The 15,737-nt window shown below is 44.0% G+C and overlaps 1 protein-coding gene across 1 annotated transcript; it reads left to right on the top strand.

The window, feature by feature from the left end:
* Positions 1-743: 743 nt before the first annotated feature.
* On the top strand, positions 744-8,977 carry PGBD2 (piggyBac transposable element derived 2). Its single transcript, XM_052643514.1, has 3 exons — positions 744-886; positions 4,551-4,613; positions 7,213-8,977. Exons 1-3 carry the CDS (start codon positions 744-746, stop codon positions 8,975-8,977), a joined length of 1,971 nt encoding a protein of 656 aa, XP_052499474.1.
* The last annotated feature ends 6,760 nt before the right edge of the window (positions 8,978-15,737 follow it).

Genomic DNA, 15,737 nt, shown 5'->3' on the forward strand with positions numbered 1-15,737 from the left:
GCATGCCAATCTATTAACCTTGGGGTATTTATTTTATCTGAGAGTCGAACTTAACTGAGCACCCTGATTTATATCTGGTGATCCTACCCGCAATACACAGGACAGGCCTCCACTACAAAGAATTATCCAAACTAAAAAGTCCAAGGTGTAAAGTTGAGCAGGTTATCCAGATTACTGGGCCAAGCCTCGGAATTTCTGATTAGGTATTTCTGGGATGGAGCCCCAGAATATGCATCTCTATCATGTTCCCAAGCGAAGCTGTTGTTGAATTATATTGGAGAACCACCCACCTAGAGAGAAAAAAGGTTTAGTGGCTCCGTTAGTAATAGAGAGGAAAGTGCCTAGGCTAGCAAGTAAAGGAACCGGGCGAGCGGAGGGTGCAAGAGGGGCCGAGTATATTTCACTGCCCTGGCCCCGGCTTCAGAGGCACTTCCGGGTTTCCCCTAAGCACCGCGGAAGCCCCAAAGTCTCGTTGGTTGCTGGGATCGGGGGCGTGTCCTAAGCAGGGGTGTGTCTTGGGCGGGGAGCGGAAGGCGGGCCGAAGGCGAGTGGAGCGCTCTCTTGCCGGACGTTGCGCTGCCGCGACGGCCGATGCCAGCAACGCCGAGGCGCTCTAGGCTCCGCGCCACGAGTGGTATCTGGCACGAACCACGAGGCTCCAGTCTGTTCATCGCAGGTCGAGGTCGCTCCGCTTGCACCGCCTACTATACCTCTCTTGGATGTGGGAGCGGCGGACCGTAGCGATGTTTTTTCTCAACTGTGCCCCAGGCGTTGGGCCTCGTTGCCGCGGGCGGACGGTGAGTAGGTGTGACTGGTACAGGCACAACGGACCTCGGGGCTTCGAGTTCAGAGAGCCGTTTGAGGGGGTCCCCTTTTGGGGCGGAAGGCGGGGCCGGCACCGGGGCGGGGTCAACTGGGGCGGAGCGAGCGTGGGAGTGGGAGCCTTTGGGCTAGGCTGGGCTGTGGGAGAAGCGGGGGCCCGCTAACGCAGGATGTGCCAAGGGAGGAATGGCTAGGGCCCTTGGGCGGGATCGGGGGCGGGGCAAGGCCGGGCTGGGGCTGGAAGGACTGCTGTGGGCGGAGCTGGGGCTGGGGCGGGCTGACGCTGGGGGCGGAGCGGGTGGACATCTGTGGGCGGGGTCGGCGGGATCGGGCGGGCTTAGAGGCCTTGCCCTTTAGGGAGAGAGGGGGTTCTGCGTGGGGATTCGCTGTGTGAAGGGCGCTTTTGGCATTTCCACAGTTTCTGCCTGCTTCTGGGATCGCTGAGGTTGCATAGCATCTTTGTTTTCCTCTCTTCCCCTTTTTTGTTTAGCGTTGAGATGAGTATGAGAAGGAGGGCCCCCGTATCTCACTCACAAAGGCCATTCTTGAGCCGTGTTGCACCTGGCTTGACTTTGAGGCATTTACGTTTATAAAATGTCTTATTAAAAAATGTTTTTTCTAAGTAACTTTAAAAAATGAGAAAATTTTGAAAACTAATACAAAGAATTTCTACATTCGAGTCACCTGGGTTCCCCAAATGTTAACATCTTACTTAAGAGAGCAGTTAGCGGAACCAGGACACCAAAGAGCTACAGGCCTTGTTCAGAATTTTTTTGCTCTTCTCAACCATTTCCTTTTTGTGGTATAGGATCCAAGTAAGGATTTAGTTCCATCTAGATGTCCTGTCTCATTGGAAAATTTAATATTTTAAGCACTAGAGGTCCCTTCACCTCCAAGATCCTTCAGAATGGCTCTAGGAACATCAGATCTCAAATCTAAGAGCCTTTTCTTCCTGGGTGCCAGAGCCAGTTGAGAATGTCCAGCTGAGCCTCTGGGAATGTCCAACGGAGAATGTCCAACTGAGCCACAGCTTTGCACACCTGTGCCTTGACACATCTGGCCCTTGACTGCTCAGCATCTCCTGGTTTTTCTATCTCTCAGGTCAACCTCCTGCCCTTAGATCTCTTAGACATCTCTGAAGATGTCCTCCTTTTCCAGCTTCTCTTTCAATGTGGGCTTCCTCCCTGGGTATCACCGGTGGCTTCAGGGATTCTTGTGGCTTTGGGGCTTCCACGAATCCTCAGAAAACTGACTCACTAATGATTTTAGCCCAGGCCACTTCTCAGACCCAGAGGGACTGTGGCCTTTCAGTACCTTTCTGGGTTATCTCAAAGGCATTTCCATCCCAATATGTGCAAGACACAGCTCCAAATCACCCACATCTCATGCCGTTCTTGTGCTCCTGGCCTCTGTGAATGGCACCACCCTACCCTAGCCACTAAGCCTTAACTCTGGGAGGCCTCCCTGATCAGCCCTCTCCCTTCCCCTCAATGATCCAAACTTGTTGGTTTACTTTTTGAATCCTACTTGGACTGGCCCACTTTTTGCCATAAGCCCCACCATCCTGATTATTGCTCTTATCTCCCTACATCTGCTTTGGTGCCCCCACTCAGCTGTCTATACCACAGTCAGAATAAACTCATTAAAATGTAAACCCCACTGTGTCATGCTCTGCCTATAACCTTTTTTGATTTCCCTTTGCTTTACGATAAAGATAAGTCTCTTTAAACAGTGCCTTCAAGACATGGCATAGCTGATCCAGTCTCTTTGTACACCCTCTCCCTTGGGTTCTCTACCCTGTCCTAATTGTCTTTGCTTTCCCGCTTATTTGCTGTTTCCTCTGCTTGGGATGCTGTGCTCTGCCTCCTCGGGGAATTTGTACTCTTTTGGAGGGTCTCTTTCCTAGGGGAGGTCTAATTATCCTTTCCTTAGAAAGAAGTTCTGTGACTTTCCTGACTAGATCTAACCAAGTCCTGTTTTGTAGATCTTAATCTCGCCTACCTCTTCTTTTTGGTAGCCTTGTTAGAGTAGTGATTTTATACATGCTTAGGTGTCTAGTAGTCACTTATGTGTTTGCTAAAGGAGTGTCTCTTTCTGGAAATCATTCCCATTGGGAATTTGCTTAGCCTGCAGAGGCACTGTTTACTCTTGTCCAGTTCCTCTGGTGGTTCTGTCAAGAAGGGCAAGAAGGATGGAAGGGCCATACAATAGGAAATGGAGGGACTGAGGAGCACAGCCAGAGAAAGAGAGAAATGGCTTTTCCTACCCTTTCTGCCTAGCTATCCCTTCTGTTCTTGTTTGAGTCCACTGTATCAGTTGGCTCTCCATTGCTAGACATTTCCTATGCAAAGTTTTAGAGAATCTTTAGGAATGCATTTTTGTTAGGGTGAATTAAGTATTGAGTTCCTTAGTACTTTAGTAAATAGCTGTCTTAAAGCCAAAAAGTTAAAATGAAAATGAAAGCCTGCTATAGAATTAGGAGAATGCCCTGTAGTATGGCCATTTGTTCTTCAGCAGAAGTTGTTCAGTTCAGAAAGTATTTACTGTGTGCCTGTTACATGCCAGGGACTGTGTTGGCTTCTAGGGATCAGTCAGTTCAGTCACTGAGTCATGTCCAACTCTTTTCGACCCCATGGACTGCAGCACACCAGGCTTCCCTGTCCTTCACCATCTCCCGGAGCTTGCTCAAACTCATGTCCATTGAGTCGGTGATGCCATCCAACCATTGTGTCCTCTGTCGTCCCCTTCTCCTGCCTTCAGTCTTTCTCAGCATCAGGGTCTTTTCCAGTGAGACAGTTCTTCATATCACGTGGCCAAATAACTGGAGCTTCAGCTTCAGCATCAGTCCTTCAGTGAATATTCAAGGTTGATTTCCTCTAGGATTGACTGGTTTGACCTCCTTGCAGTCCAACAGACTCTCAAGAGTCTTCTCCAACACCACAGTTCAAAAACAGCCTACTACAGATTTGTTGGAAGTTTGATATAGTTAAAATTGTCCATCCTCCTTTGAGTTTCTGTGTTTTCTAAAAGAAAAGTTTCCCCATGCTGTGGTCATTAATATACTTCAAAAGTTTTAAAGTTTTCCTTTTTTTTTTGCAATTAGTGCTTAATAAATCTAGAACTTCACTGTCTAAAAAGTAGCTACAGTCCACATGTGACTATGTAAATTAGAATTACTAAAAATTACATCAAATTAAAAATTCAGTGTCTCAGTCACACTAGCCATATATCCGGTGCTTAATCTCCACATGTGTCTCATGCCTACTCTATTGGATAGCACTGATACAAAATATTTCTATCATTGTGGCAAGTTCTATTGGCAGCACTGACGTAGGACAGTAGTAGGGAACACTTGGTGATGTCTAGAAACCGTTTTGTTTTTCACAACCAGTGGGACAGTTGTTCTACTGGTATGTAATAAATGGAGGCCTGGGATGCTGTTAAACATCACATAATACATAGGAAAGCCCGCTACAACAAACACAATGCCAATAGTTCTGATTATGGGAAACCCTGTCCCAGAATGTGTTTTGTTGTGAGGTGTGAGATGGAGGAGCTTCTTCTTTTCTCCTCTGACTAGCCAGTCAACTACACATTATTTTCTGTGTGTACTTGATCCAGTTCCCTCTGGTTGGTAGTGAATCTGGAGGTTTTTTTCCCTCAAATGATAGAGAAGGTCCTATTGTCTTGCATATGATTTCTTAAAACTGACTTCCATTTTCTTACAGATTCTTAGACTCTGCAAGTAAAGATAACCTGTGTTCCCAGTATATCATGGCTTCATCTTCAAGGTAGGAATAATGTTTGATGAAAGGCTTTATGCAAGTATAGTTGACTCTTCAACACATGGGTACTAGGGTTGCTCACCTCTGTGCATTCATAGATCTGTGTGTAACTTTATAATGGAGCCCTCTGCACTGCTGGCTCCAACTGAGGATCGGGTAGTACTCTAGTACGTATTTACTGAAAAAGCATCCGCGTATAAGTGAACTCACAGAGTTCAGTTCAGTTCAGTCTCTCAGTTGTGTCCGACTCTTTGCGACCCCATTGACTGCAGCACGCCAGGCCTCCTGTCCATCACCAGCTCCCGGAACTTGCTCAAATTCATGTCCATCAAGTCAGTGATGCCATCCAACCATCTCATCCTCTGTAGTCCCCTTCCCCTCCTGCCCTCAATCTTTCCCAGCATCAGAGTCTTTTCCAGTGAGTCAGTTCTTTGCATCAGGTGGCCAAAGTACTGGAGCTTCAGCTTCAGCATCAGTCCTTCCAGTGAATATTCAGGACTGAATTCCTTTAGGATGGACTGGTTTGATCTCCTTGCAGTCCAAGAGACTCTCAAGAGTCTTCTCTTAGTTTACATAGTTCAAACCTGTGTTATTCAAGGCTAACTGTATTTACCCCTTTGCTTTAGAATGGCCAAGTTTATAACATTTTCACCTCTCAGTCCTGCCAGCCACCCTAAGCACTTGTTGTCTATGAAGCACCAAGGAGGGAGAGGAGAAAGGAAGATAGGAGAAAAGGCAAGGCAGACAAGGGAGTGTGGATGCAGCTGTGTAGCTCTAGTTCCACACTTGATCTAAAGATGTGATTTGCTTTCCCCATCCTTCAAGACACAAGAGGGTTCTGTGTGGGGCTGCCTCAGTTCCTGCAGGCTTTCTCACTATAGGGTGTGAATAGCCAGGCAGAGAAGGTGTTTGAGGGCCTGTGGGTGCACAACAGCTTGAGTGGTGAGATTAGCCAAGACCATGGCTGGGCAGGTCTGGATCTGCTGCTATAGACCATGGGTGGCTGGAGGAGGCATGAAAAGGGCTGATGCTCTTTGAGAACATGTCTTCGTTTGAGGTCTGTGGAGAGGCAGAGCTTCAGGTTTCCTCTCCCTTTCTGGCTGGCCCAGGGAGCTTGAGGTGTACTTCATCTCCCCAGAGGTCAGATGTCTTGTGCCCTAGCCTCTAGCATGGGGGCTGGTGGAGCCAATGCCCTGAAAGTGAGATTGGAGTGAGTCTCTAATGCAACCTAAACTCCAAAACTAGAAGCAGGCCTGCAGGGAAATAGCTTCATGGTAAAATCTCATCCTCCCTCTGGTGTGTGGCTTTTCTCATGCAGTGGCCAGGAAATAGGACATCAGCGTGCCCACCTTCTCAAGTCCAGTCTGTTCTCATAGCCACAGTGATGTACTGACTGCTCACTGTCCTGCTCCATCCCCCTTAGGGACTTCCTCTGATAACCTGGAAGTCCTCATCAGCACTCTGGAACCCTGTGGAGCCTTGGCCCTGGACCTAGCTACCTCTGCTCTACTCTTCTCCCCTCACTGTGGTCTGCAGTGTCACTAACCTCCTTGCTCTTCATAGACATCAAGTCCCTTCGGCCACAGGGCCTTGTGCCTGTACCTGCAGTTCTCTCCATCTGGGATACCCTGTGTCCAACTGTCTGCAAGGCTCACTCCTTCATGTTGCCAGTCTGTCTGCCCTGTAAGCCTTCCCTCATCATCTGTCTAAAGTAGCACCCCCAGCTACTTGAATACAGCTGTATTCTCTGTCCCTTTTTCAGGATGGCTCTCATCACTACCTGATGCCATCCTGTATAGCTACTTGCTTGTTGATATGTCATTTGTTTCCTTCATTTGGAAACAAGTGCTATGCAGGTTGGGGAGTGGAGTATGGCCACTGTAGTCCCTGAGCAGCACTAAATACAAACATCTCTTGTATTTGGTTCCCACATGGACAGGCAGAATTAGAATAGCAGGGGTTTCCATGTTTTTGTATTTGGTTCCCACATGGACAGGCAGAATTAGAATAGCAGGGGTTTCCATGTTTTCAATCCATTTGGCAGGCAGTATACAGATGTTGAGGGAGCCATCTGAAAATCTGTCTGAATCTGGCTAGGTCTTGAATTTGGGTAGTGAGAGTTCAGGTGGGGATAATGAGAATTTGGGAAGTGAGGAAACTTATATTTGTCAAGCGAGTAAGAACAAGGGAAGAGAGAGGTAAGGCAGAAGCACAAAAGCAGGGCTGCTCTGGTCACTAAGTCAAGAGACATCAGTGGAGGTCACTTCAGCAGCCCAACCTTCCCATCGGCAGTTACTGTTAACCAGGTGATGACAGTGGCGTCTGGACTCATCACTAGAGGGAATCCTCTATTCAAAGACTTGAGAAGGAAAGGAAGTATGGAATACCTCTTTAGAATGCCTCCCTTTATTAAAGCACAGATTAGAAGAGTAATCTGTGTTTGTCTGGAACATTGACTTATCTGGCACATTGCCTGGTGGTGTTGGATCTGAGATGCTGTTACAGTGGGTGTGCCCCCCTCTTGAGCAGTGGTTTGGTGGAGTTTTCTGCTGAAGCACTAGCTTTCCTGCGTGGCCTCTCTTCATTCTGTTTCCTGTCATTGCAGCGGCCTCTCTACTGGGAGAAGTACCAGCTCAAAGCTGAAGTCTGTGAAGTTACTTGAGGTTCTGAATGCTCTGGAAGAGGAGGAATCTGGCCACAGTAGGGAGGAGATCTTCATTGCACCACCCAAAAATGCTGCAGGGGACTTCACTGATGAAGACTCAGGTGATGAAGATGGCCAGCGAGGAACCCATGTACCTGGTAATGTGCTGCATGCTCTTGTGGTCCCTGAGGACTCTGGCACCGGGGAGGAGGAGGAGGATGACCTGCAGCTGCAGCCAGCCACGAAGAAGCGAAAGGCAGTAGTGGAACCTCAACGTATTTGGACCAAAAGAGATATCCGCCCGGACTTCAGCAGTTGGACAGCAACAGATCCTCATATGGAAGATCTCAAAAGCCAGGAACTGAGTCCTGTAGGTCTCTTTGAACTGTTTTTTGATGAAGGAACGATTAATTTTATTGTTAATGAAACCAATCGTTATGCTAGGCAGAAAAATGTCAACCTGGGTCTCACAGCCCAGGAATTGAAGTGTGTCTTGGGCATTTTGATTTTAAGTGGGTATATCTCTTATCCAAGGAGAAGGATGTTTTGGGAAACATCTCCTGACTCACATCACCATCTTGTGGCTGATGCAATTCGAAGGGACAGATTTGAACTGATCTTCTCATACCTGCATTTTGCAGATAACAATGAACTTGATGAAAGTGATAGGTTTGCCAAGGTCAGGCCTCTCATCGTACGCATGAACTACAATTTCCGGAAACATGCACCCTTGGAAGAGTTCTATAGCTTTGGCGAATCCATGTGTGAATACTTTGGATACCGGGGGTCTAAGCAGCTGCCTGCAGGGAAGCCTGTGCGGCTGGGCTACAAGATCTGGTGTGGGACAACCAGCAGGGGCTATCTGGTGTGGTTTGAGCCCTCCCAGGGCACACTGTTCACTAAGCCAGACAGGGGCCTGGACCTGGGAGGCAGTATGGTAGTGAAATTTGTGGACGCACTTCAGACGCGTGGCTGTCTGCCATACCACATATTTTTTGACAAGGTTTTTACAAGTGTCAAATTGATGTCCATTTTAAGGAAGAAAGGCGTGAAGGCCACAGGAACTGTTCGTGAGTACAGAACTGAGCATTGTCCCCTTAAAGATCCCAAAGAACTGAAGAAAATGAAGAGGGGTTCGTTTGATTACAAAGTTGATGAGAGTGAGGAGATCATTGTGTGCCGCTGGCACGATAGCAGTGTGGTCAACATCTGCTCCAATGCTGTGGGCATAGAGCCGGTGGGGCTGACGAGCCATCACTCAGGAGCAGCCAAGATGCAGACCCAGGTTCATCAGCCATCCCTGCTGAGACTGTACCAGGAGAAGGTGGGGGGTGTCGGCCGTATGGACCAGAACATTGCCAAGTACAAGGTGAAGATCCGGGGTATGAAGTGGTACTCGAGTTTCATTGGTTATGTTATTGATGCAGCTCTTAACAATGCTTGGCAGCTGCATAGGATATGCTGCCGTGATGCCCAGGTGGACCTCCTGGCCTTCCGAAGATATGTGGCCTGTGTGTACTTAGAGAGCAATGCAGACACATCATCCCAAGGGAGGAGAAGCAGGCGGTTGGAAACTGAGAGCCGCTTCGACATGATTGGGCACTGGATCATCCACCAGGACAAGAGGACCCGGTGTGCCCTGTGCCACTCACAGACCAACACCCGCTGCGAGAAGTGCCAGAAGGGCGTCCATGCCAAGTGCTTCAGGGCATACCACATCCGGTAATGCCTGATGGGCAAAGGGAGCCCTCTGGATATTTGGTTTGCAATGAGATGTTTACAGCTAATTACATAGAGCATTTGGGGCACTTATGTGTGGTGTTGACAAAAAGAGACCTGAGTCCTTGATTTGGTTTTGTGTTTTTCCCCATTTTCATTACAGTTACCTTTTAATTATATTCTATTATGCTTACATGTAATATACATTAATATTTATATTAGTAATCATAAATTTTTGTAAAGATATATTTTATACAGCTATTTATTTCAACTTATGGGCCCTTTTTATTCAAATAAAATTCTTCCTTTGGGGTATAGCTGTCTGGTAAGGACAATTGAATGTAACCAAAACCTTAGAGAAACTTGTGAACAGTAAAAAGAATTTATAGTATATGCTATCAGTTATACTAATCTGATATAGGCAATATTGTATCAATATGATGAAGGATATCTTAATCATATTTATTTCACTTTTATCTAATGCTAGCAAACTTTCCAGGGATAGATAATCTGCCATTATTTATCCAGCTGACTAGATTTATAGAGTTTGTATTTTCTTGATAAAAAATATTTTCCTAATACATGTATATCCATATGGAATCCATTTTTATAAATAGTGTGAAGGAGGGAATTTTTTCACCCAAAAGGATGGTCAGCATCATTTATTAAAGATTAAATATATTTCCCCAATGATTTAATATCTGCCTTTAAAAATTCCTGAACTTTGGGGGAAAGTATTGAAACAAAGAAAAAAGTTTTATATTGGAAAGCCTAGTGGAATATAATCCAGAAGAATATAAGAAATACATATAAAAATTTGGACTTAATAAAAAACCTAAGAGAGCATGTTGAGTATTTTTATTTGGGAAAGAACTTGCTACAATAGCACAAATAAAAAGAGTATATTAATATATTTGACCATATAAAACTAAAACATCCATTAGCAAAGGAAAACACCAGGAAATTAAGAAGATGTGTTTCACATTATTCCATTTGTAGTAGTATCTTCAGTGCCAAAAGATCTTATAAACACATAGGTGGCAAGAATAAAATGTGCGCTTATATATAAAAGAACAAATGGAAGATGAACACTGAAGATACATACGTGATGGACAGGGAAGCCAGGGGTGGTGCAGTCCATGGGGTTGTAAAGAGTCGGACACAACTGAGCAACTGAACTGAACTGAGATATCCTTTTTTAAACCAATTAATTTATCTGTACATAATTCCTGTTGGTATGGGTATAGAAAGGTGACAGACTCATGCAGTACCTGAGGAAGCATGAATCTGCACAGCCTTTCTGAAGGTGATCTAACAGGTCCATCCAAAATCTTAAAAATTGTTTATGCCCACAGAAAAGCAAATGTCTGGTCCCTTGTGACATAAATAAAAGGGAGAAAAGGGACAGATCCTTCTTTTAGTAGAATCCCAACAAATAAATGGAGAAGGGAGGATGGAAATAAAATACTCCTATTTGGCAAATGTCACAGCAGTCATTCTGCAGGCAATGACTATCCATAGATGCTAACCTTAGGGCCAAGAATTTCCTTACAAGATTTCCAGAAGGAATAAACAGTAACCACTTAGTGGGAAAATCAGGCACACCACCACAATCAAACAAAGTTGAGAAGGCAATAGCACCCCACTCCAGTACTGTTGCCTGGAAAATCCCATGGATGGAGGAGCCTGGTGGGCTGCAGTCCACGGGGTCACTGAGTTGGACACAACTGAGTGACTTCACTTTGACTTTTCACTTTCATGCATTGGAGAAGGAAATGGCACCCCACTCCAGCATTCTTGCCTGGAGAATCCCAGGGACGGCGGAGCCTGGTGGGCTGCCGTCTATGGGGTCGCACAGAGTCGGACACGACTGAAACAACTTAGCAGCAGCAGCATACTACCACTGTTGAGATATAGATGCCCTATGCTACCCATCTCACCTCAGGTATGGTAGGTACACTGTGATATTCCTGCCCTGAAGATAGAACCTGAATTCTAAATCATGAGAAAACACAAGATAGACCCAAATTGAGGGACATTTCATAGAACAGTTGGCTAATACCTTTTGAAAGTGTTGAGGCTGTAAAAGAAAATGAAAAGGAGGATCTGTCCAAGATTAGATGAGACCAATGAAGTATAACAAATACAATGTGTGATACTGGCCAGGTTCCACAAAAAATGTTTAGTGGGATAACTGATGAAACTTGAATAAGGTCTGAGGTTACACCATTTCATATTCATTTCCTGCCTTTGACAATTGTACTATGATTATGTAGGATGGCAACATCTGGGGAAGATAGGTAATAGGAGCTAGCTATCTAGTACCACTGGAACTTTTGTAGGTTTGAAATGCTTTCAAAATGGACGTTAAAAAATATTTATACCTTTGGCACATTTTTAGGAATCTAGCCTGGACACTTAAAAGCATTTGTTTTAAGAAGTTTGTTGATCAAATTTTACTTTTCAGTTTTCGTCTCTTGCATCATAATGATCCTGAGATTTTAGCATTTACTTACCAGGTATTTTTTACCTAACTAATCATCCAACTGAATTAATTGAATGGTTGTGAGAACAGTTTGTAAAGCTTCCAGAAGCTACAGAATGGCCAATTGTGACTTCTGTGGTGGCTCAGATGGGAAAGAATCTGCCTGCAATGCAGGAGACCCGGCTTCAATCCCTGGGTCGGGAAGCTCCCCTGGAGCAGGGAATGGCTACCCACTCCAGTATTCTTGCCTGGAGAATTCCATGGGCAGAGGAACGTGGCAGGCTACAGTCCCTGGGGTCGCAGAGTCACACACAACTAAGTGACTAACACTTTCTTAAGAGCTAAAGGAAAAATTGCCGCTGAGACTGATGGATAGTCTCAAGTTGTAATTGATGTAGGAACATGTGCCGACTATTCCAGGCCACTGAATGGTGCCAGATCTACAGTAGAATCTGTGTAGACAGTACCAAGTATCACAACTGGCAGTCAAGGCCAGATGACATTCCTTGTTGGCGTGCTCCCAAAGGAATTTAGGGTACAAAATGAAACTATGGTTGGTCCCCAATCCCACAAGTAGGGAAGCCCTTGAATAGAGTGTCTGCCTTGTCTACTCTGGCAGAACCATTCACGAATCTTTTAACTGGAAAGGATATGAAAGTTGTCCTGATTATTCTGAATGACATTTCAAAATCCTTCCAGTTGTTAAGAAGCTGGACAAAATTAAAACAAAAACAAACAAACAAAAAACAGCATACCAGACTGTGGAAACATGTATAACATTGAAGTTCTTCTAATGAACAATGAAAACAACTTTGTCTTAAGGCTTCATTGATTACCAGACAATTATGTCTTTATAAAATAACAAATGTAAAACATACAAAATTTACTATCTTCACAATTGTTAAGTATATATAGTTCAGTAGTGTTAAATATGTTCACATTATTGTGCAAAAGATCTGTAGAACTGAAACTGTATCAGTTGAACAACAACTCATTTTCCCTCTTCCCTCAGCCTATAACCCATAAGTCTCCCAGTCTTTTTTGTGGACCGCAGTTTGCATGTTGGGACCTGCCTTCAGCATTCAGTCAGGCAGTGTGCAGTTTCACCTCAGCCTTCACCTCCAGCTTTTGTTGAGCCTCCTTGTTAACCAGAAGTGAGTGCTTAGAGCTTCTGAGGTATTCCTGAGTAAGCACACATCTCTGGCAGTGTACACAATCCTATGAAAGCACACGGCCTTCAAGAATCCCAGGACTGTGTGAAAGCTTTTCAGAGTCTGCTATAGATATCTCGTTGCCCAAGTTTTCTTTTGAAGTCTTTTGGTTAACCAATTTTTGCCCAAATAGTATATATTGCCTTTGGTAGTCACTATGTTCCAAGAGTCACCTTTGATTGTTTTTTTCAAAATGCCTATGGAGCCTATTTGTACTGGATGAGTGCTGAGTCAGATCAAATATAGATGGTTTTGCTAGTGGGGATCTTCCAGGGAATCAGCAAACAGAGTACATGATAATTCTCTGGGGATTGGTCTTTGAAGGAGATCCAGTCTTGACTTGCCACTCCAGTTATTGCCCTGCTCCTGTTTTTTCCATTTCAGGCTGTTGTTTTTCAGGATTATAGCTAAACAGGAGAGGGAACAATAAGAATAGATGAGTTAAAAGGCCATAAAACTCACAGATTTAGTAACTTTCAGCCATTTTTCTCAAGTAAATCGTCACCAGATTGCTGAAAGCTGTTGTTTAATTTTCAGAAGTCTGAAAAAGTTGATTGTGGAAAAATGTCCAGTGTTTTCACTGCTTTTATGGGTATGAAATTTATTTTCAGAAGTCCTTCCTCTGGCATTTTTACTAACATTAGTTTTGAAAAGTTGTTTTTGCTGCATAAACAAGTTTTTCTTTCTGTACTCTGAAGATACCTGTTCATTGTCTCCTGGCTTGCGTTGTTGTTGTTTTGGTAAGTCTCTTGTAATTCTTATTCTCCTGGTTCTGTACATAATGTGTCTTTCTCCCCAGGTGCTTTAAGGCTGTCTCCTTATCACTGATTTTTAGCAATTTTATTATGCTGTTCTTTGTAGTTTTCTTCCTGTTTCTTCCTATTGCTTGGGAATATTTGAGCTTCTTGGGTATGTCAGTTCAGTTTTCATCAAATGTTTTGTTTAAATATCTTAATACTCTTCAGAACTGTCCTTGTTGAATGTTAATACTCTTCAGAACTGTTCTTGAATGATAGAACTGTCCTTGTGAAAGGTTGTTGCTGAGCCACGAAAAGGCGCCAGGATTCTTGGCCTCCAGAGGAGAAGAATTCAATCTGGGGCCAGAGACGAGGCTTGATCACTCAGAGCTTGTATGTGATAAAGTTTTATTAAAGTATAAAGGAGATAGAGAAAGCTTCTGACATAGACATCAGAAGACGGCAGAAAGAATACCCCCCTGCTAGTTTTAGCTGGATATTATATAGTTACTAGCAGTCTGTTAATGAAAGAAAGGAATGTCTTAAAACTCAGAGAATGGCACCAGGCCCCTCATCCATAAGATGTATCTTGGCACCAGATGAGTCATCCTGGGACATAAAACGAATTGACTTGAATCTTGTAGAAAGGCAGATTACCATACAAATAGTTTCACTTACATAGATTAGAGAAACAATGTCTGAGTATAACATACTGGTTTGTCAAGTTGATTCTGAGCCATTAGGCAGAACCAACTTGAAGACAAAGGCTGGGGTAAATGTGTAGTACATTAACATAGCTTAAGACAAACATTTCCATAAGAAAAATGCATTGGTTAACTCAAGGTTTGAGAATAGTTAAGTTCAGGTGGAACCAGGTGTCATTATGCCAACACAGTATTTTAGGAGAAACCTCTTTTTAAATTTATATAGAGGAGGGGAGGGAAAATGTATCGCTAGTTTGTTTCCTCCTGCCACTTAAGAGAGAGAAAAAAATGTCTGACGCTTGCAGCCTATTTCCTCCATTTGGAGACCCCTGGTCGTCCTGCCTGTTACCCTCTCACTTATTTCTTGAATGATAGAATAACTGTCCTTGTTTCTTAAATGATAAATGAGGGGTGTTGGTGTGCAGTGAATCAAAGGGAAAAATAATTCCCTGTGTACATGGGTGGTCTCTGGGGTTGTAACAGTGGCAGCACAAGAGTAGGGGCTCAGCACTTGGGCGGAGTACTTGTAGGGGTTGAGGAGGGTAAGTTATAAAAAGGATAGGTTAAACAAACCCTGAAATCAAAAACTATGTCTAGTGAAATTTAGAAGTGAATTTCAGGAGGACAGTGATTTCACAGAAGAAATGATGATGCTCTCCTTCAAGGTGTAGGTGGAGACAGTGATGTGTTGGTAAATTAGCTCTCGAAAAAAATATTCCAAGACAAAAAGATAAATAAAAAGCATTAGTTTATAGTCTTTTTCAGCTGCCATAGTCTGAATACCTCCACCATGCTATCAATGGTTTAACAACCAACTTGCAGTATTATTTAACAATTCGCTCTTGTGAGTCAGTGTGAACCAGCTCCAGAACACTGGTGGTGGAATATATGGCACAAACCATAAGGTTTAGAAAAAACAAGCCACCTAACCAAGCACTCAGCAGGACCAGTGGAAGGGTGACAGCCATAGATCAGAAGACACAGAAGAGGAAACATTCAGCAAATAAGATGTCAGTGAAAGAAAATATGTGCTCCGCAGCCCTTTTGAGTGTGCTTCCTTATTCTTTAGAAGCTGGAGGCTGTCTTGGGGATGTTGGTGGATGAAGCAGGGCAGGGAAGAAGGTGCAGATTGAATGAAGGAAAGTCAGATCTGTGTTTCCAAGGACAAGCAACCTGAAGAGAAGGTGAGTGGAAGTGAGGTAGCAAGGAAGTTCTAGAGAATAGTTCTAGAAAATGAAGTCTTGTGTCAACTTTTATTTCCTTGCCTCATAGTTTAGCCTTGATTGATTTCATCTGAAAAATTGTGGGAAGGAAAACCAGAGTGTGTGGTTTTGTAAATTTTTGCAAAGCTTTTCTATCTTGTTAATATAAACATTTTACTTCTGGCTCTATTTATTAGGTATGTTCAAACATGTGGTAATATTTGAACGTGTGGAAGATGGCAATTTTTTAATTGATATTAAACAGCTACCTGGTTTGATGAACCTTGGATTAAGAGGCCATTCTTGCCTGGATTACCTCAAGAATGTAATATTCTTACACAATACCTAGGTCACCCCAAGAACATAACAGCTTTGATCTTAGTGAGCATGGTCCAGAAATGATCCAGGAGTGTCAGGTACTTCAATAA

The sequence above is a fragment of the Budorcas taxicolor genome, chromosome 7 (genome assembly GCF_023091745.1).
Source record: "Budorcas taxicolor isolate Tak-1 chromosome 7, Takin1.1, whole genome shotgun sequence".
In the NCBI taxonomy this organism is placed as follows: Eukaryota; Metazoa; Chordata; class Mammalia; order Artiodactyla; family Bovidae; genus Budorcas; species Budorcas taxicolor.

What these genes read in the sequence shown, in the direction of transcription:
- PGBD2 (XM_052643514.1), top strand. Translation starts at nt 744, where the DNA reads ATGTTTTTTCTCAACTGTGCCCCAGGCGTTGGGCCTCGTTGCCGCGGG. An exon ending in GTCCCCTTTTGGGGCGGAAG is followed by an intron (nt 887 to 4,550) that starts GCGGGGCCGGCA and finishes ATTTTCTTACAG; the next exon opens with ATTCTTAGACTCTGCAAGTA. An exon ending in ATCATGGCTTCATCTTCAAG is followed by an intron (nt 4,614 to 7,212) that starts GTAGGAATAATG and finishes CTGTCATTGCAG; the next exon opens with CGGCCTCTCTACTGGGAGAA.